Genomic DNA, 23259 nt, shown 5'->3' on the forward strand with positions numbered 1-23259 from the left:
AATCCAAAAGGAGGTTGCTCACTTTGATTTTTGCATAGATCTCCATTATTGCAAACCTCCTTGTGAAATGATTGCTAATGTCGTCATCAAGGTTTTGAAAGCTGTCATTATCAAGTGCAATATCTCCTTCCTGGTGTCATAATTGTATGGTACTCAAAGGGTTGAGATTGTCAAAATCTTGCTCAAGCATTAAGTAGCTGCTAGCTTAATTTCCTTGTCATGGTGTCTCAACAATCTTGGTTCTCCTAAGGCAATCTCAATTGGAGCAAGGATCCTCTGTATAAATATTGAAGGTGACTGCTTCCAATATAACTAATGGAATATCAACATCATCAGTGGGCTCTTTGCTAATCTTTTCTAGCACATTCAACTACTATTGTCCATCACTGGGCACAATACTAAGATCCAAACCCCCAAACACTCAATCTCCCAGATAGGTTGGCAAGATTACTAACTCTGATACAAATGTGGTGTCCCGTATAACTCCCTTTACCACTTAGAGCCTTCGTACAACACTCTTGTAGCTATCACCACATATGATAGGGTTTTGCTAAAATGTCTTGTACGAATCACCTCCATTGTATGTCACCCTCACACCTCCACCATATGGTAGCAACAACTTTCACATACAACGGTTTAACTCTCTATTGAAGAACTACACATGCCTTAATAATCTCAACCCTATGGGTATTACACCTACACAGTCAAACACAAGACTATTGTATGTTTACCTCCTCACATAACTATATGATCTTTACACTTACCCAAATAATGACGAAAATAAAAATCTTCCTCTAATTCCTGAATTATGCATACATAAACTTTCTAAACCAAACAATATCACAAATGCAAGCATGAATCACTACCAATAGGATATTGTAATTCCAAATTTGAGATATATTTTTGATGAAGTTCAACAATACAAACTTGACTCCGAGGGAGACTTCACAAATTTGACATTCAAGTACAAAGTGATATATCTGAGGCAATATTGCCAACGTTAGATCAGGGTGGCTGCTAACCATTGAAACTGGAAATACAAACTAGTGAGGGTCTTCCACCTTCAAAACTGCATACAAGACTCAATTCCAATAGGAATCACAAATACACAAGAAATATAAAACTTTGTGATGATTACCTACAATGCCATCTAATTTCTTATAAAGGCCTCCAAGAAGTATCTCTAATGGTTACAATTAGGCCGACATACTTTATTTATTATTTTGGCCCACTTTTATTTGGTAAGTAGATCAATCAATTAAAGACCTCCTTTACAATATTATTTAAATTTTGGGACCACTAAGTAAGTCACTATATTAAATTAAGGACATTACATTTAAGGATGATATCAAGCCACTTTCTAAGATCCTGATAAGGACAAGAAAACTACAAGTAATATCACTTCGTAGAATATTTGGACAAGTTTGAATTATGCTTTTAGCAAACTAAATGGCCAATGTTAACTTGCTTCCATTGTTAAGTGAGTTCACAATTCCTTAAATCAGGTTACATTTTATTACAATACCATGGCTTACATTGTGCTCCCATGATTTTGGTCCTGAAGCTTGCCGAGAAAACTTCTCAACCTTGCTTTCACCATATTTATATGCAATTATTAATTGGGAATTATGTGATTATTAATACAAGTTTTGAACTCTTTGGGTGCAAAATTGTTTGGAAAAGAGTTTTGTTGTGACCTATTCACATATTGCCCATCGAAGATGGGAACCCTATCTTTTTGTTCACCTAACATTTTCGGTTTTGGCTTTCTCAGTGGCTCGAGCTCTAGTCCCCTAAGGTTCCTTTCGTTCTAGTGGAGAAGTGATAGGATTTGGCTAAGTCTTAGATTGGATTTTGCTCCCTATCTTTTGAGGTTCTGATTTTGGAGTATTTCTAGTCCTAATGTTGTTATGTTGAGTAATTTCCAAGTTTTGAGTTCTTTGAAAGGATAAGTTTGGCTAGGTATAAAGTTTTCACAGTAGTTCCCCTACCCTTGAAACTTTAAGTTTCGAGACTTTTCTTCCTTGAAAAGCATACAAATTATGGGATAGGGAGAGGTAAACCCCATCGAATCAGAATGATTTAGTGATGTTATAAGCTCGTTCAAAAAAGGAAAAAAAAACATAGAGAATTGTGAGGATGGATGAAATATTTTGGTAAGCACAAAGATGGTAATCTTGTAAAGCTATTGGAAATAACCAAGGTTGCACGGGGATGGGCGTACTTGGGTACTTATGGTACCAATACAGATATGGGTATGACTGGACGGGGGTACTTGGGTACATCAAACTTTTTAAAAATATAATTTAATATTTATAGAAAATCTGAAATTATGATTCATGACAATGGTTTTTCAAAACAAGAAAAGTGATAAAGTTTGCAAATGTAATTTTCAGTTTCAGATTTGCAATATGTTTGTAATAATAAAATATGATAAATGTTTAGATTCATAACAGAGAAGGCAGACCGTAAACATGAACAAGAAGATCATAAGTCATATAACAATGACATGTTGCAAATCATAAACTTCGGACTTGAACAATGATAAAGTTTACTATTAATAAGTATTGTGTCAAAGTTTCAAACTGATTACGTATTGAATTGAGCGTGATAAACAACGAGTTGATATGCAAAAAAAAATACCAAAACCAAAAGCAGAAATCTTAATCAATTTCCTTAGCGATGATGCTTTCCATTGAGTACCCGACACTTGGGGTACGTGTATCTGATACTTGGGTATGTGTGTATGTGTACTAGGGGTGTGGGTACGCATACCCGTGCAACCTAGGAAATAATACAGCCAAGGAAAGTGTTCAAAAAGGAAAGTTTAAACACTTCTTGGCAATATGATTCATGTCCAAAACCATTGTGGGTGTGAACTCAAGATTGATGTTGGAACATGATGAGTTATTGAAGAAGTCTCTGTTCGCAATGAGCCTTGTGCAAAAGAAAAAAATTGTTTCAGAATCACAACTTTGTTGTCACCGAAGACGATCATCAAAGCTAATTTTGACGAGTAGGAGATTGCCGTAGGGTTTGAATTTTTTTTCAAAAAGAAAATCCACCTTCAAAGGTTTCTACCCCTAAATAAAAAATCCTTTATTCATGCGAAATTTGCTTTCAGCTTTAACCATACATGACAATGATGGTATGTATTCTTGAGCGCAAACTCAAGAGTTAAGGTAGAGGAGAAAATGCACTCAACTCCAAATTTCATCGCCTAGACAGATCCACACGAATGCGGAGGAAAGATTTTGAGAACTCAAGTCTGGAGAACCCTACATGTTTGAAATCTCCATCATAATTGATAGAGAGAACCTTCAAATTGAAGGTTAAAGAAAAGTCCATGTCAGTTCAAATCCTTAGTGCGATTCCAAGTATAATTAGAAAGTTTTTTGAAGTGCCTAAAGTCCATTGGGAGCCTCTGATGCGTGTAGCATTTTCTACAACATGTGCATCCTTCGCATATTCTCAAATGTGCTTACAATGTAATTCACACGTAGTTAGGGAACCATGCACAAAGGAAATGCCTGCCTAGGAGACTCATTCGTGTTGGAGTGCATTTGCACACATTTGAAGGAAAATATTCAAAAGGAATAATCCATGATAGTGCCTAAATCGCATTGGAGTGCATTCTCATTGAAGTCATGGAATTTCATTTTAATAAATATCCACAACTGCCTTCAAATTGCGCTCCGCATAATTTTGACAGAACAAAAAAAAAAGTTCAAAAATGAAGAATATCCTCGGGAGACATGCCTACGTGCCCAACGTGATTCACAAGTCATGGAACGTCCAAACAATAAGAATCCACTAGTATGCTTAATTTGCACCCAACGCATTTGCATGGCAGTGAGGGAATTATCCAAAGTAAAAGAAGAAATCCACCACATGCCTCTAGACGTGCTCAACGCACAAGTGTCTGGGTCAAGGATATAAGTATAACAAAACATCCATGCGAGATTGGACATGAGATTTTCAATCAAGTTGATGAAATTGACTGAGGCATATGGAGCATAGTTCATTTAGTTTCCTACTTTCCCCTACATTAGATTGCAAGGATTTTCTTCACAGTCATAGAAGCTCCTACAATATCTCATTGTTAAGATTGTCTTGTTGGAGGTCATTGTACAATTGACAGCTTATGGCAAAATCCAGAAGAAGAGGAATTGGGACATGAATTCCCAATTTTTATTGGAAAAGACGTAGTTGAGATGTGTCCCTATTTGAATGCGGCTAAGAGATCATTGGAGGAACTTCATTTCTACCTGTACCACTTTTTTAGGCAAGGGCAGATTATGACCGTCAACAACAAAATTATAGTGGGGGGAGTGAAATACCATCACTAGATGCAGCTTAAGGATTTTTGGACCAATACGACAGATGAAAATAAGATTAGAAAGAGGATGTATTCTAGGTTACCGCTCAATATGATCAAGGCATGCAAGATTCTTTGGGGCCTGATCAAATGGAAGAGGATATGAACATGATCCAAAAGAGATGCAACCTAGAAAAGGAAAAAACCATCCATCCATACAATTGGTCAAAGAAGGAAATATCAGTTATTGATATGCTATCTGCACCAGTTTTAGAATTGATGAGATGGTGGGTTGATCAACAATTAAACATTTTGAATATACCAAAGGAGAGCTTGACGTATAATTTGATGGGTCATCATCCACTGAGGGATGAAAGACCAAAACAACCCTTAGGAGGGAGAGTGGAAGGAGAAATATTGTTAGGAAACTATTGAGTGAAGAAAAGAAATGAGTCTTTCTTAGGAAGTGTAACCAATAAGTAGACCCGACCTTCATATTGGAGAACCCTAGTAGTAGAGGCAAAGGTCGGGGTATATTCCATCATTACCTAATTGGTCTCTGAGTTTACAGGAGATGAGAGTCCTTTGACCAGGGAAGAAGTAGAGACAAGTAGGAGAAGAACATAGTAGGAAGATCACATGCTAGGTTGGTGCAGGATAGAGAGAGCATCGATGCATATCAAGAGTCTGTAGAGAATGTCTCAAAGAGCAAGATTTTGCCACTGAAGAATGTCTCAAAGAGCAAGATTTTGCTACTGAAGAATGTCGCAATGCTATGTTGGAGCAAGAAATGATGGAAATGGAGGTTACTGTAGTAGAGGCAGTGACCTTTGGGCAACGATGGATTGTCCTATGGTCGAGGAGGAAATTGATATAAGGGCAATACAAAGGCAAAGAGAAATTGACAATTTGAAAGAGCTAGAATCCTATTGTTCCAGTATGGTTAAGGCTAAGGCTGCAAAGAAGTCTGGAGAAAGAGGTTGACTTGGCATTTGAGTTACAGGAAATTCTGAATTGAGTGAACCAACCAGAGGAGAAAGGAAAGGCCAAGAAGTTTACAAAGGTCAGCAAAGGGGAGTCTAGATCTAAAACCTTGTAGCTTGCGGTCCTTGCAATTGATAAGTCAAAGGATCAAATTATTGCAAATGAGTATAACATGACAAAGTTTGATTTGGGCCATGGCATATTGGAACAAGTTATTGAAGATTTTGAGAATTCTACACAGGCAATTAAAGATAAGATGAGGAAACTAGAAGGCAAATATCAAAAATTGAAAGACGAGAACAAGGTCTTGTGCAAATATATTAACTGCCTACCTCATCCAATGAGAGAAGAAGACCCAACCTTTGTTCCTCCTACAGTTATTTCAATTGAATCATTAGAGGGTATATAAAGGATCAAATTGATTTCTTAGGATGCAGGGGGTTGGGTAGAAGGTATTTGAAATGAGGCATGCAAGCGTGTTGAAGACTTGGTGCAAGTTCACGATAGGGCACTAGCCATCCTTTCCAAGATACATTATTGGATGAGTCATGGGAAGATGAGCATATTTATCGAGATGAGTTAGTCTCGCATTTGTAGGATTTGATGGAGACTCCTAGACAAATATCGGCTGACGATGGAGTGATCAGGGAAGGAGAAGTGTATGACTTTGCTCGGTGGTATAACGTAGTGATCATGATGAAGGAAATGTTCGAGAATTTCAGCAAGGAGTCCACTTGATTGAAAATAAGCTAAGATAAGATAAATCTATTAATGTACAACAAGATACCACAAAGAGGGTCTAAGGAACTTGAAAACATACAACAAGGCCGCAGCCAACAACGGGATACCAAACAATGTCCGAAGAAAGAGCGAACAAGGAAGAACCAAGAGACTAGAAGAGCAAAACTGAAGCCACTTAGGCCCCCTAGCCGAGGAGTAGTCTGTGGTCGAAGAATAAGGTAGCTGAGAATATCCAGCATGGATTCTCCAACACAGTTGCATTGCGTTTATCGCAAAGATTAGTAAGAATAAAATAATGGTGGAAAACTGTTTGTGGTTTCACAACACACGCCTTATTTCTCCTAGAAATGAGGACCTCCTGAGTAAATTTTTTGTTTCTCAAACCCCTAGTCTGGGGCCTAGGTCATTTTGGGACTCCTGGAGTCTAGATCCATCCTTTGTCTCTAATTAAGGATAATCTGGTGCCAGAATTGGAAAAAATTCAATGATTAAGGGTCATTTGTGCTAAAAAGCGCACTAGTGCACCTAGTGCACATGGGTGCGCAAGTGCTCTAAATTCGCACTTTTCTCCTTTGGAGATGCGCATTTGTGCACATGTGCAGGTGTGCACCTCCAAAGGGTGCAAATTTGGCCCGGGCCTATATAAGCCCAAGACCACCTCCCCTCCATTATTCTCCATGCCTCCTCCAAACCTGCACCTCCGCACCTCCAAAGGTGCACATTGACCCTACAAAACAAAACAACATAGTGTTAGACGACACCAAAGGTGCACACATGTGCACCTATCCAAGGTGTGAATGTGCGCACCTTTATTCACACAAAAATGCAAAACGTAACACTTAACTAAAACACTAAGGAAAGGTGTGCATGTGCACACCCCTTTTTTATACTACAACAAAACAATAGAAAGATAATGGTGCAAAGGTGCGCATCTACGCACCATTTTGAATAGAGTAATCTAAGGATCAAATAAGGGTGCGCACATGGGCACCCATTAAGGTGCGCATGTGTGCACCCTTTCATGAAAGCATTGAAGAATGCTCAAAGTCCCCCATCTACCACATGTAGATATACAGTAGCTCACATGCACATAAAATGACCATTTAGGGATCTTTAAGCATACCTAGCGCACCTTGACACCTATCAAGGTGTGCTAGTTTGCATTCCAAGACTATGAGGGGGGATTGATCTAGTTTTTCCTAGTTTTTGTGCCTTGGGCTAGGTTTTTTTTGGTAATTAGGGTTTGTGTTTAGGTTGAATTGCAATTCTCCAGACTGATACCTTTCTATCTTGCGCAGATAAATTGGCGTCCTCATCATTCTCCCTTGTAGAAAAGATGGTTCCCAAATGAGTAGTGTTCAAATACCAAGGTGCGCCAAAGAAAACACGCTTTCAGGACGGACATGTAGAAATCCGAGACACTAAGCTGGGACATATAGATTGGAATACATTCCTCACCATTTGCAACAAGCCTAAAGAAAGATCTGCAATGGTATCCGCTATGATCAGGTTGGGGCTGGTAAATGCAACATCACATCCTACATCCATGTAGTCTTCTAAACTAGTTATGACATTGGCATACCACTATGTTGACGAGGAAAAGGTTGTCAAGAGTGTTACAGGTGAGTCCTGGACCTTCAACCTCGCAATATTGAGAAAGTCTTCCATTTGCCTAGGGCCAATCAATATGTAAAGATGACCTATGACTGAGTAGAAAGATGGTTTAGGGAGAATGAAAAGCAAACCAAAGAAATAATTCAATCTTCCTAATAGACAAAACATTGGTAGGTTGTAGAATGGGGAAGGTAGATATGACACGAGGGTACATGAGGGATGATATTGGCTACGCAATTTTACTTTTGAGTAGAGCCATGGGACTCCTTGCAGTGGGACACCTTAACATTTGGATGGTGCACTTCATAGAGACCATCAGGACGACAAAAATACCAATGGATTGGGCTACTATCCTTAGTGAGAATTTACATGAGTAACTGGTGGGAGTCAAGATTGACCCAAGTTCTATATGACATCATATTTGGTGTACTTATTGGCAGCAAAAACAACTGACTACCTAGGACTTTACAAAAGGGGAAGCATGCAAGATGTAAATACTTGGCCCTATGTGGTGATTTCGCAGCTAGTGAAGAAGAAGCTCTTGGATCAAAGCAAGGAATACAAGATAGTCAATGACGGTTTCATATTTGCAATCATTCGATTTATAGAGGGTGATTATGCTAAAAGAATGTCAGTAGAGGCAGCAACAAGGATCACGGAAATTGGTGCCTACTACATTCAATTCAAAACATTCACGTACCTGAGGGTAGCAGGCACAATGGTGAACCCAAAGAAGCTCTCGAGGTATCCTTCTAATAGACTCATTTTGTTAGAGATCGCCAGGCAACTCACATGTGCATATGATAGAGTGAGGAAACAACACAAGAAGACATGGGTGTGAACGATCACCATAGGTGCCTTTGAGGTCAAACAGAAGCAGGATATAATGACCTTTGATTCAGAATGGGATCAACATTCCTCGAAAGAGTACAACTCCCCTCGCCTATACTTTGATAATATTGGAAGGGTGCAGTATCTGGCAGGAAAGCAGTTTATACACGAGGATGCACTAGAGGATCAATGGATGAATGCCATAAACGATTATGATGTCTGAATTAGAGACTACTGTAGGATGACTCTATATTTAGTGGAAAAGGTGCTTAAGATGAAGATTCCCCTCAAGACTATTGAAAAGGACAAAAAGGATGTCTTAGATCCACTATATAACAGGGACAAGATATATGACAGACCTATAATGGATGCAGAAATTGACACAAATGAGAATGCAAATATCAACAATAGAGCCCGACATATTGTCCAGTTGACAAGGGAATGGATCAAGAAACCATTCAAACTTGATCCAGTTGTAAACTTGATCCAGTTGTACAGGTTGTTTCTCTACAAGCCACAACACACCCAGCTAAGGGTAAAGATGCAAAAGTCACAGTACCAACCTTCCCTGGTCAATCCCTAGTGTGGCTGGAAACAGTGCATCAACATGAGAGGGAGGTTGAGTACTTTAGGGCAGATAAAGGGAAGAATAAGAGGAAAAGAGTGGCAAAGGGTAGCAAACAAATAGATCAGGCCCAACCATCTCAACAATTGCAGCAGGGTCTTGAACAAGAAGAGTCTCAAGATGAACAGGCAGCCCAAGTCCAGGAGATTGAGCAAGTGCCTCCTCTAGGAGAGGAACAAGAGCCAGAAGAAGAACAGAGGATGCCACCGGAAGGGCAAGAAGAGGAAGAAGCCTCCCCCTTAACTCCTAAGAAGGCAGGGTTCAGTTCATTGTGAGGGAGCCACGGCGAAGAAGAAAATTGAAGAAAAAAATACTCCTCCCCCATAGGTACCTGATACCATTCATGAGGCTGAAGAAGAAGAAGAGCAACAACTTGATAATGTTCCCTTGAGTCAAAGGACTCGATCAACCAAGGCCTTGGAAGAGGAAAGAATAAGGAGTTCTACTCTAACGCCGCCATTCGGTCCAATAGAACATTGAGGATCAAGGGACTGATGATTTTAACCTTTTGGATTTTGATTTCATGCCTGTTGGCAGTAAGATGGCTGGGGAGAAAATAAGGGATACTCCAAGGAGTCAACCCCTAGGCGAGGATTGGAATCAAATATCGCCTTTGCCTCAAGGACCTTTTGGCCTACCCTCACCACCATCTCAGGATTTGACATTTGTGGACAAAGGATTGGTGACACCACTCCCTTTGACTATTGAGGCAGAAGAACAAGTACCAGAGGAGGATGAAGAGCCCCAACAAATGCCAGCCGATGAAGTATTGGAGGAGGGGCAAATACATGAGGAACCTCAACAAACTCCTCACAAAATTGAGGCTAGGACCTTAGCCCAACCAAACACACAGACTCAAATTGGTAATCTTTCTCAACAGGAAGAAACTTCAGAGAGGATTGATATGGGAAAGGGACCTGCAATGCAAACTCCCTCTTCAATCAAATATATGTCTCCAATGGGCATTACACATACTTGGTTGAAGAGGGAGGTTATGGTTTGACAAAAGAGGCAGTTAAATGAAATTAATTGCTGAGGAAGGAATGGAGGAGCTAGTAAGAGCTATCAAGAAGCCTGAGCCACCTATGGGTGATGCACGACCATTGGCCTTCATAATGAAGAAGCAAGACCAGGACTTGCTTGCACATATTGCCATCCCTCCTCCACATGCTGATATAGAAGATTTGACTCCTAGTGATTACCAAATCAAGGAGGTCTTGTTAGGGAAGTCCATGGTAGATACTGCCAAAGTTTGATCACGACAGGTGTAAAAGAAGTGTTCAAGCATTTGGACAAGAATGAGTGAGAATTGGTGATGCTTAGGAAATAGAATGAGATTATGAGAGATTATCTGCACGGAATAGTGGGCCTAATAGACCTAGATCATCCGAAGATCACTCTTGCTTCGATATTAGAGAGGAAAGAAAAGGGGACAACTCAGATGGATCCATTTTTGGGAGCATGTTAGCAATGGTGTGACAATTCTAAATAGAAGGGTGTACAAATAATATAGGGTAATTTGAACTTGTTACATAATGTCCAGTCAAGTGCGGATAAACTGGTATCAATAGTGAACCAGGATTTTGGGTTAATGGATGAGGTACATACTTGGGCTAAAGACCTACATATTTTGACAACAATAAAGGGTCAAAGGTATCATACACTCATGGAATTGTATACAACGAAAGAGCTTGATAAGCTTGGAGATTGGATTGAGAAGATTGCTGCAAGCAATAAGGTCATGGAAGGACTTCATGAAGATATTAAGAAGTTGAAGGACTAGACTCAAGGGCAGATTGTGGAAGTAGAGAAGTACTATGATGCTACTACCCTTGAGATTTTTGAAAATGAGTCGAAAATAAAGCTCAAGTCGGTACAATTAGTTGTTGAACAATTCTGAAGAACTTTTGAGGATGCTTTGTTTGATGAAGATATTAGGGAATCATTTAAGACTGAAGAGGTATTGTTGGAACTGGACAGTAAACTTGAGGATTTTACGGAGACCCATACGAAGGTTAGTAACTACCGGAAGATAGTTAAGGATAAGTATAAAGTGTTGGATTTGCCAGAAGCTTCCCAAGTAGTAGAGATTATAGAGAAATTCAAGAGCAAACATCCAAACATCGCTCTGGTATAAAGAGTTACAAAACTCAGAAGCTAGAAATTCAGTTTTGACATTTGGGGGAAAATTTTGGATTTTTGGAACCTATCATCAAGGTGCGCGGGTGCGCTATTCACAAAGGTGCACTAACGATTTTGAAGAAGTAACAGTGCACTGACAGTTAACTGCTAGTTCCTAATTTAGAGCTTTCCATGCGCCAGAAATGCATTTTGACGATAGTTCAACTCCCAAAAACACCCAGAGAAGGTCAAGCTTCTAGTGACTCTCAAATCCTCTTGCAGCTTGCTTCTTCTTATCTACTTCTTTGTTTGTTTTAAGTCATGTAAAGGCTCATGCACCCATTAATTGATAAAACCAAGGGTGGAGACCTACTTAGCACCACTTAGAGAGTTAGTTTGCATATAATTAGATTTGTTTTATTAGTTTTAAGCATATATTTGCATTCTAAGATCTCTCACTCTCAACACAAAAAGAGGAGATGACTTCTTATAAATACATGGATGTAATGTGTAATCTGGGCCATTATTTTGATACAATAATATATGCTATTGGTGTTCTCATTCTAAGTGTAGTTATTCTTGCCGGAGTGTGTTATTTTTGTGAATTCTTGTTCATGAATAATAATGAAGCCAATGGTTTTGTTGTGTTGATTTGATTGTGCGATCTTTTAGTTTTAGTGTTTGTCGCATGTTGACGAATTCCACTGATGTATTGAGTTGGAGAAGAGATCACCTTAATGTTCCTACATAGCTTTGCGTCTTGCATGAGCGCACTTTCCGTGACCTTGCAATTCGATGAGAAGTGAAACATCTTTCGGTTTTCACTAAGTTCCCATCGACGATTGCATCAATGGATTTGAGGAAGTACTGCTCCTATTTTCATTGGTTTCCTACCCGATCTTTTCGACAATTTAACTCGCAGACGTGTTGTTACTGTGGTTTATGTCTATTAGGAATTTCCCTTTCAAGTTATTTGCTTTCATCTCTCGTTACCTTATCTTTGTTATTTGCTTTGCTAACACTTGGTTAAATTAGGAATTCATAGAGTTGCATTGTTAAATTGCATTTCATCATAAAATAGAAAATACCAAAATTATCTCTTTTGTGGTTACTTTTCATTACAGCAAATTAAATGTCTCATCCGAATTGGTTCGAACCAGCAAAGGCCTCCCTGTGAACAAATATATTTATCTTTAACTGAGTGGATTCCAGTAGGTCGCAAGATTGCTCGGAAGCTTGGAGTTGATCCTAGATTAGCTTTTCAAGAGAGGAGTTCGAAAGGATTCTTGTCGTTAAGCATCGTGCAAAACGATAGCTCAACAAAAACCTATAAGGGAAGCTGGAGGAGTTCTTTCAGATGAATTATTTCATGAAGGATGAGTTTGATGATTTCTCCATTTCTCCACATCAACAGGTTTCTCCACATAGATCCTATGTTGTGAGATGTTCTTGTGTTGTTGATTAATGCTTCTTTATTGCTGCTATCTTATGGTGAAGTAATGCTCATTTATGTGATGTTTTTGTTCATCTAAGATAGGTTTATTAGGCATGTTAAAGTGGTGTTTTTTTAGCATAACAAAAAATAAAATTATCTCCATGGTTTTCTGTATCAAGACAACTAAATATTCACATTTGCATACAATCACAGATTTTCATTGCTTCCAGTCTAAGCATTAGATCTCATCAATACTTATATTAGATTAGATATTGGAATAATTTCTTAACATTTGGTATCAGAGCTTTAAAAGTTCTCATGTTTTTGCATGTGCATGTATGTGAGTTGCATGTTGCTTGAATGTCCTTACATGTGAAGGACTCATGGTTTTGGTTCTAGGTATTCTTTCTTTCTGATTTCTTAGCCTTGCAAGTGTGTGAGACTTTGTTAGAAGGAAGTTTTTATTAGATTAGGGATTGAATTTTCAGCAATTTCCTAACATTTGGTTTCAGAGATTTAAGGGCTTGCATGTAATTTCCATATTAAGACAACTTAATTGTCAGGTTTGCATACAATCACATATTTTCATTGGGTATAAACTATAATCTAAGCGTTGAATCTAATCAATACTTCTATTAGATTAGAAATTGGATTGATTTCCAACAATTTCCTAACATTTGGTATTAAGGGTTTGCATGTGTTTTCTGTACTGAGACAACTTAATTTTCATGTTTGTGTGCAATCACAGATTTTCATTGGGTATAGTCCAAGCATTGAATCTCATTAGTACTTTTTAGTAGGTTAGAGATTGGATAAATTTCCTACCTTTTCCTAACATTTCGTATGAGAGCTTTAAAAGCTTCCATGTGTTTGCATGTGCATGTATTTGAGTTGCATGTTACTTGAATGTCCTTACATGTGAAGGACTCATCGTGTTTTTGTTCTTGCTACTCCTTCGTTTTGATTCCTTAGCCTGGGAAGCTTGTGAGAATTTGTTAGAAGGAATTGTAGATTGTTTAGAATGTCATATACTAAGTATGCTAATTGTAGTTTAGAATGTCATATGCTAATGTATATGCTGAAAAGAAACAATTACAAATTTCAAATTTGGAAAATATCATTCTAAGTTAAATTCAGGTTTCTGTATCAAAAAGATCAAGCTAGAATCTCATGATAGATAAGTTCAGACTTTGCTAATCAGTAGTCTAGGTTGTAAAAATATCTAAAAGATACAAACTAGAATCACTAAACAGTTTGCCTTTTACAAACACAAATCCTAGATGTGTACCCATAGGAGATTCATTTTAGAATCTGATTCCGGTTGCTTTGTACCTGGAATCGCCTGGAAAAGTCCCACAATTCAGCAACTTAGGATTAATTAGTTGAAGAGACATCTGCATTATTTTAGTAGGGACATAATGACATCACCAAGATCAATTGTGCATGAGGTAAGTCATTTTTACCTTAAACTTGTGAAATGGAAATTTTCCTCACATGTGCTGCGAGTGTTGTCTCAAATGTTGCACATAGGTCTTCAGCGTCTAAATGCGCAGAAACGGACAGATTCTTTAGCTGGTTTGCAAGAATGGTCTTTCACATATGTTTAGAAAAAATAGTCGGCCTTGAAAAATTTGGGCACATGGTTAATCTTCACTTTAACTTCTGCACTGCTTTTAATGGGCTTCCATTACACACCAGTTCCGGTGATTCATCCGTAGAGACTCTCTTTATCTAGTGCCTTTTAGAGCTCTTAAATCTCCATTTTTGATGTCCTCTTGTAATGTCCCCATTTGAGAATGCCCTAGTTTTTTCTCTAAATCACAAATTTCAAGCAGAATAGAATTATTAATATCATGTACTTGATTGAGATCCTGCAACATTTTAGGAAACCATGGAAACTTATTCTGCAAAATAGAGCTTCCTTATTGGAGATGTTAAAAGCACTTGTCATATCAACTAGGATTAGGAACATTAATTTAACCATTTGAAATATAAAATTTATTGGAGTTAAACCATGGAAAGCTAGGATAAGAGGCATATTAGGGTGCCTTAATCCTCTATCCTAGGCCTGAGAGAAGATGCCATCCCTCTTGGCCTCATGTGGCCCTTGCCATCCATATGATTGGTGTACCTAGTGAGGAACCCATAGCTGATCAACCCTTTACCCTAGGCTCAAGAGTGGATACCATCCCTCTTGGCTTCATGTGGCCCTTGACATGCATATGAAGGGGTTTACCTAGTGACAAATCCATAGCTGATCAACCCTCTACCCTAGGCCCAAGAGTGAACATCGTACCTCTTACCATCCATATGGGGGGGAATACCTGGTGGCAAATCCATAGCTGTTCCCCTCATCCATAACCACCCTTATCCTCCTTCCTATGATTAGAGCTTCTTAACACAATGGACAACCAAGGTAAGGGTTTGGGGAAACTACAATAGGGTGTCTGAATTGTCTTTTCCATTTGAAGCCCAAGGGTGGGACATCCTTGCACCTCCTTGGCCTCATGGGACTATCTGTCAACACTATGAGGGCGTACTTAGACAAGGACCTCATAACAGTTTCTCTCTCCTTGTAATCCTTTCCTAACCTTACCATGCTTGATTGTTTCCTTAGGAGAAGAAATGAATAAATTAAGAATCTAGAAATATTTACAATTCACATAAGAAATATATGTCAGATAAAATCCGTTGAATGCCATAGACTGCAATAAATAGTAATCTGGGGTCTGATCCACCTATGTGCATGATCACTGACGTCGGATGATCTGATCTGCTCTTATGGACCATGGCATGCGATCCTTGGTTTGATGGCTTCCTTGCTTGCTTATCCTTCAATACATATACCTCTTTCTTGTAGTGGAAGTCACGTCTCTTCAGTGAATGGACACTAATAATAATTGACATCTCTTAATAAATATGTTAAGTTCGCTTCTTAATCCCACTCATTGAGGATTGGACCTCTACTAATTATAATAGCTTCTTTTAGTGGTAATTATTGGTTTAGTCACTGCTTGAAGCATATCAAGGGTGGCTGTCATGAGTTTGATGTTTATTGACAATTTTCATGCTGCATGCATTATTACTCATAGTCGCTGCTATAGATAACAGTGGTGATTGCTGCTCTTGTATCCTAATCACTGTTTTTGTCTCCTGTTTTATCTCTGCTCACGTCTTCTCTTCAACTTAGAATATTTTCTACCATTTCTCTTGCCTTGGCTTTATCTCATATGTCCTCTTTTATACCCTCTCCTATCTTTCCTTGAAAGGAGGTGACATTTCATCACAGGTCAACCCTCTTATCAATTAACATCTTTTATTATCCTAAATAAGTCATTTTATTCTCAAATCAGGTTGGCTTTCACAGAATTGTTTGGGTTTTAGTTATTTTATTATTATGATTTTTAAAGTTGCTTTGGTCAGCTTCTCATAGCTTGGCTGGGTTATGACACCTTACAACTTTTGCAGTGAATTCAGTATATTACAAATGTAACAAACAAATTTTCATAACAAAATAAGGGTGATCTAAATAGAGTTTTCCTCAACTAATTATTGAACAAAATATATTGAATTCCTTTTCATGAGACATTAACTGCTTTTAACTACGAATAATTAACTGAGATAACAAAACTTCAATTGAAATAACTATGATACGATCAACTGAAATAACTGTAACAATGATCAATTGTAATAACTGTAATAATTGAAATAACTATGATAACGATCAATTGAAATAATTGTAACAATGATCAATTGTAATAACGGAAATAACTATGATAACGATCAACTGAAATAATTGCAACAATGATCAACTGTAATAACTGTAATAACAATCAACTGATATAACTGAAATAACGATTTACTATCTTTCCTTGCATACAAGTAAAGTAAATGCATTACATGAAATAAAAAGAAGAACATACGAGGAGTATCTGGTGAGTCTTTTATTGGTTGTGCAAGCCTCAGCTTTTGGTAAGAGGAGAAGCATTGACTTAGGCTTAACCTCCCAACCTCGGACCATATTCATCCCCACACAATCTATTGAATAGAAAGACCCGCCCTACCCCAGGATCAGGCTTGGGGTACTTTTAGTCCAACCACCTGAGCTTTTCGGTGTTTAGAATATCTGCACAGTTATGGATGGACATGTTTGAATAACTGGCTCTACTGACATCAAGTGATTATAGATGGAAAACATGCCTTTAACAACCTTTTCCAAGGTATTCTGATGAGTTCAGTGACCCGATCACCACTGCTCGACTTGACAACAGGGGAATGATAGTATGAACAAGCATGAGCTATTAAAATGAAATTAATTTAGATTTGTTATGTCATGTTTGACTTTTATTTCCATGTTATTGCTGATTCCATCTCGCTTCTTCACCTTTTCTATGGCTATAGAGCTGGTGAGTCCTAGGTGCTTGAATCTCAGAGCAGTCGGCTCTGTTCGTTGATCCTCAACTGATATATGAATATTATACGTTTCCAGCTTATCACTATTTGTGATTTGAGAAATGTGATCTTAAAGACTTGTAGAATAAATATCATTTGATTCTGACTTCCAGTGGCATAACTAAAATATGATATCATATCATGGATACTTGGCTTTTATTTATCATAAACAACTCTATCCTAGAGAGGGTCTAACCGATGATATTTAAGCAAGATGATTTGCATCATAATATAAAACTGTATGTTACTGCTATAGTAATCAGAATCTAGTAATATCTGATAATGGAACATGTTGCAATGCTTGGAATATGGACAACCACATAATCTGGTAAAATCTGGAAGTAAAATGGAGTCTTGCTGGACTCTATCAATCAGCCTTAACCTTCATGGACGAAATCTTAAAGCGCAAATCCCAGTGTGATTATCTATCACGTTTTCAGCAAAACATCAATATAAAAGGCAATTCATAAAAGGAAAAATGCAATGATTATTGCAGAGAAATTGTGTGATATCTGCAAAGGTATCGGGTGATATGAAACAGAGGGCGGGTGATGAAAAAGAAGTCGGTTGATATTTTTTTGCTATTCGTCTCTCTCAGCTTCATAATAAAAGAAGGTATTGAAGTCTCTTTGGCTTCAAAGAAGCCGTAACTCCTAAAGAAGAGACTTGGCTCTTGATTGCCAATAAAATATGACAAATGTTCAATTTGGTTTTAGCAAGAAAAATGAATAATTATGGAAAAAGATTTGAAGGTTATAAATCGAAGATAATTATAATTTATATTTATCTACTTGCACGTAGATGTATTTATGAGGTGGCATCATATTATTTATAAAAATAATATTATGGTGTCCCTTTTATTCCTATATCTATGTGCACGTACATAGGTATACATTATAATGATGTGGTGGAAAAATCAATCAAAAACCATTTGAGGTAAGCATTAATTTTAATTAAAAATAATAAATGTTTGTTTTTAAAATGTTTATTGAATAGCTCATGCGAGTCCATCGATTGAATTCTGATCTTCAAGTCACTAGGTCTTTTCCAAGGCAATTAAAGGTCATACTTGTCAACCCGATAATTGGACTAAGCTAGTATCCCATTCCATTGATCCCATTTAGCAATGCTTCTCCCTTTCATCTTCTCGTGCAATCACCCATGCAATATTTCCATGATAGTAGCAAGTTCCATAATAATTCCATAATAACATTAAATTTAGATAAAGAATTATTCACCATAATTCCGAAATCAAGCAAATGTTAATCATCACATGACAAATAATGGATACTGACCATCTTGATTAAACAATTAATACAACGGATGTATTTAACTGCCTCTTCACACGATTATGAAAGAAAAATCCATTCAATCTAATGTCTATAAATAAATTTAAAATTGGGTCAAAATTTGGGATGTAACAACAAATCAGTCACTTAAAATGATGTGAAACTATTGATTTTTAGCAATTCAGTAGTCCCAAAATCCCAGTGATGATTACCAACTACCTTGTTGGCTATCCCCATCCTGTTTTCATCTCCTTAGCTGCGAGTCAAAGGTTAAAGCTGAAAAATATATTTAATTGATTTAGTAATCTTGACTATAAATCCATTCAAATGCTAAAGCTGAACAATTTATTTATCTCAGATATAAAACTAAATGCTAACCTACATTAATGTAATATTTTCCAACAATCCACATTTTATTTCTGCATCTCTATGTTGCATGTTACTAATGTGAATTTTGTTTGAGAGGCCTTATTGTTGGTCGCCATTATTACATCGGTATGTTGATTGGAGTGAGAAAATGAATTTTGGGAGTTCCTGATATCGTTGTTCATTTGAATCTTAGTGGAACCACTAGTGCATGAGATATTTTTTTTTTCACTTTCAGTGGATTTTTAGTAATGATATTGGTAATGATGGCATTGTACAATTTGGTATCACTTTAAGTGGGAGCTTTATGCAGTTGCATTACATGTTCTAGCTTCTTTGTTTTAAAGTTTTGGTTCTCAATTGTTGATGATTCAGTGGGTAGTGAGCCATGAATAATCTTTTTAAAAAAAATAGATTGTCTTTTTCTACGGTTGTTGTCCTATGACGCTTTTACATTTTGTATTTATATCGCAGTGAGTTTGACTTCTTTGGTTCTACAAAGGATGTGTAGTATCATATCTTCTTGGTTTGGAGATTTTGGCTTGCACACTGTCATAGACATGCTTCTAGATTAGAATGTTGTCATGATGTAGGTTCTTTTGAGATCATGTTATATTATTTGGAACATATGAACTTCCTTTAAGGAGATGCTAGATCATTATATCATGCTATGTTCTAGGTTTCTATTGTTGGAACTTGGACAGTGGTCTTGTTGCCTCTCTTCTGTTTTAAATATTAATCATTTCCTTGGAACCTTTTGTGTTTTGCAAGGTGTTTGACAAGTGAGGAAATGTTTGAGAAAGTTTTTCAACTTCTCTATTATCATATTCGCATGTAATATTAAATTGTCAATGTGCAATTATCTTTTGGTTGTCATAAAAGTTGCTAAATACAACATGACAATTTATTTGGTGTTTTCTATTTGTTAAATTAGAAAGAGCATGAAAAAGGGGAAGTTAAATGAAAGCTCGGAGAAGATAATCTCACAAGTTGACAAAGGAAGTTTTCAATTTTTGTGATTTATCCCTAAATGGTTTTAAAAATCATATGCAATTTATGGTTTCTCTTATGCCTATTTATTTAGTGTTCGAGTTGAAGGAAAAATAAGTAAATTCACAGGTTGCTGAAACAATGAAGTGTTTTAGTGACTCAGAGATTTGTATTGATGTAACTCTTTTGAAGGATTAATACTAGTCTTCGATCTCTTTGGGTGTGGGGTGTTTTTCCAAATCACTTTTTTTTTCAGTGACTTTTTGTGTTGTATGCTTATTTATTGCTGCTATATGACAGTGAAGTAATGTTCTTTTATGTGATGTTTTTGTTCATCTAAGAAAGGCTTATTAGGCATGTTAAAGTGGTAGTTTTTTTTGGCATAACAAGGAGAATGAATATCTCCATGGTTTACTGTATTAAGACAACTTAATTTTCCGATTTTCATACAATCACAGATTTTTATTGGTTTAGTCTAAGCATTGCATCTCATCAATATTTTTATTGGATTAGAGATTCGATAGATTTCCAGCAATTTCCCACCAAAGCTTTCATCTTTATGGCTCCAGTAATTTTGTCAGGACGCAGATTATACGCTTATCTGCAAGACCTGTTGTTCTATGAGCTGCACAGTAAACATATTCTATTTTATTTTTAATTTCAATCTATATTCAACACGTGCCTCAAAATTCTTATTCTACAGTTTATCTGATTGCTTGTTTATCCTGATAAATGCTATGCAGGAACTGAATATTTCAGAAGAGAAGCTGGAGTGCTCAGATTCACTGGTGGAGATGAGCCAAGGTCAATGGGAAGGCTGCCTTCGCTCGGAGATATACTCTCCTGATATGCTTAATATCATTGACAAATACCAGCCCGACTTTTGTGCACCAGGTGGGGAGTCCCAGCGTCAAGTCGAGTACAGAATGGTTGAATTTTTAAACAGTAGAGTTTTGAGGAGGGCAGAATACACAACCTTGAGGAAGTCTGGGTCATACCACAGGCAGCTTAAAGGTTCTGCAAGTCAAAACTCAGTGCAGGCTCATTCTGTTGAAGATGGAGATGATACCAGTGTCTCACAGTGGGAATTATTTAATAGACAAAAGCACCTAGGAAGAAGGAAGTCCGGGAAAAGCAGGCTGCAATATGTGACAACTGGAGACAATGAGAGTGCAAATGACTCTTCCAGAGAAGGCAGCGGTTGGAGGCAGGTACAAGAACAATGTAAGCAGCCAAATCCATGTGTAGGCATCTTTACACATGGCATGGCTATTAAGTGTCTTTTAAGGGGATTGCTTGGCTCTAATCCATTGATGACACATCGGCTTTGTATAGATAACACATCTATCACCGTCCTCTGGCATTCCTTTAAAACAGGATGGCAGATTCAGAGGGTTAATGATACTTCTCATTTAAGGCTTCTATAAGTCGCAAATCTTTCAAGGCAAATTCTTGTATCATTTAAGTCACATTCAGGCTCGTGGTAACTGGTAGATTTCATGTTTGGCGCATATTCTCCAGGAAGCTATATCATGATGTTTCCTCAAATAAACTTTTTTCTTCTTGAAAATCAAGAAACTGGACCTGAATTCCAGAAGGTTTGGGGTTTACTTTCGCCGAGGTGTTGAGTAATTCAGAATGCTTCCGTAAGGATGAGAACAGCATTTGCAGGGCTTGAAATTTGTCTTCATACTTAACTTCAAGCTATTGGAATGAGATTTTATCTGAACGATGGAATGCATCGCAATTTAAGCTATTGTAATGCATTCCAATTCAACCTGCAAATTCTTGGTGTTTTTCTTCTCTTTTTCTGTTTTTGACCTACCTTAAAGTTAGGGGGTGCATATTTATAGTAGTTCTATATTACGTTTGTGATGTAGTCTTCATTTTTTGAGGCAGTGGACATTTGAGCGTTTGAGTCTCTTAAATCTAAATGTAGTGGCAGTAGTTTTACCGCAAACAGTTTTGACATTCTGAAAAGTTTCTGCAAACCAGTATTTTAGTTTTGCTTCTCGGAAGAATTTTTCCCTTGTAAGTATTACCAAATTGTGGAGATTGCAAGGGTGTGGAAATCAATTAACATTATTTGAGGAATATTAAAAGTAAATTATGCATGCTGATATCACAATAGGAAATGGCATCACAGAAGAATTGCATTCACCAATAGAGTATGTATTAATGTATTTTTTATGTTTTCTTGCGTTCTTTGTTTGTCCCAATCTCTTATTTTGTGTCATTTACTCTCTGTTTTGTTTTCTATTCATCTAATTCACTAATTTTACTGAAATTGACAAATAATTGATTGAAGTTGTTAAATATTGGATTAAATTGTTTAAATTTTGTGTCCTTGAAGAGGATCTATCAGTCTCTGCTTCTTCTAAGAGTGGATAATGATCGTCACTCGGCCATTATTTTTGTTAAAACTTTCTGCCAGGATATATGATTATCCGTTGTTAATGTTTTTGAAAGTAACAAATATCTAATTTATCTGATTGACTCTGCGCTTTATGAACAAAATGTACATCCACAATGCAGGAAAATGGAGGAGCAGAATTTAATGTTAGAATTTAATGGAGCCTTGCAGAATATTCCCATTTTGGAAACAGAAGAAAACTTACCAGTAATTACATTCAATTTGTTGCCATTTATTCTATACCGTAAAGAAATTTTCACAAGAAGTGTTGCAATTTCGACACCAATAATGGAGTTGTTTTGGGTCCCAATACATACTAGATTTTAAACATTTATTTTGGTTAGTCCACCTTAAACTATATAGCTCGGCAACATTGTTTCTATTCCCATTCACACATTTAATAGAATCTATGCTAGTTATGTGTATTTATATCCTTTGATTAAAGTAGAATATATACTTACGAAAGTTTTTATGGTTTGTAAACCATGTTTTCAGATTTGATATGATTTTAATATTCAAACAGTTTCAGATTTATTTAGGTGTTTGATCGTTATATGCTTGTATCTTTGGTTTAGGGTTTGTCTATAAATTTGTTTGTAAACAGATTTATCACTTAGAAAATACGTGATTTAGCCTATTGGAATAGGTGGCAAATCAATTTCTCCAACAATTGGATAAGCTCTTGATATCCAGCCTATCTCTGTGTTTAGAGAGGCAGCTCCTTCTTGAGATATAATTTTTGATTTTCAAATAAAGACGATTACAACTTAGAAGATAGAAAGGAAACTATTGATGATGAATGCACCACACGACTTCAATGCTTTCCTAAAATTGGTGTAAACTATTAATGAAAACAAACAAGAACTATGCTTGAAAGCTATCATCGACATAATGCTGTTTCAATGATTCATAAATATTTACACCATAGGGGAGAGGATCCAGTACTTGAGTGCATACCAATAGTTGTGACAGTAGTTGTTAACTTAATACCCACACTTGTTGATTTAACATCCAACATTTTTGACAAGATTGTACCAATAGATGTGACTTTAAAGTTGTTCTTGTTAATAATAATTATCC

At 37.0% G+C, this 23259-nt stretch overlaps 1 protein-coding gene across 1 annotated transcript in view; it reads left to right on the forward strand.

Annotated features, from left to right (window-relative positions):
• LOC149532476 (uncharacterized) overlaps positions 1 to 21726 on the forward strand; it is a 45506-nt gene extending 23780 nt beyond the window's left edge. The window contains exon 2 of the mRNA XM_089807656.1: positions 20510 to 21726. Within this exon, the coding sequence (XP_089663782.1) occupies positions 20510 to 21193 (684 nt within the window). The 3' untranslated portion in view covers positions 21194 to 21726. The remainder of the gene's footprint in view (positions 1 to 20509) is intronic.
• Positions 21727 to 23259: the final 1533 nt, after the last annotated feature.

Source organism: Cupressus sempervirens, chromosome 10 (assembly GCF_028749045.1).
Source record: "Cupressus sempervirens isolate cs-2001-9-10 chromosome 10, ASM2874904v1, whole genome shotgun sequence".
Classification (NCBI taxonomy): domain Eukaryota; kingdom Viridiplantae; phylum Streptophyta; class Pinopsida; order Cupressales; family Cupressaceae; genus Cupressus; species Cupressus sempervirens.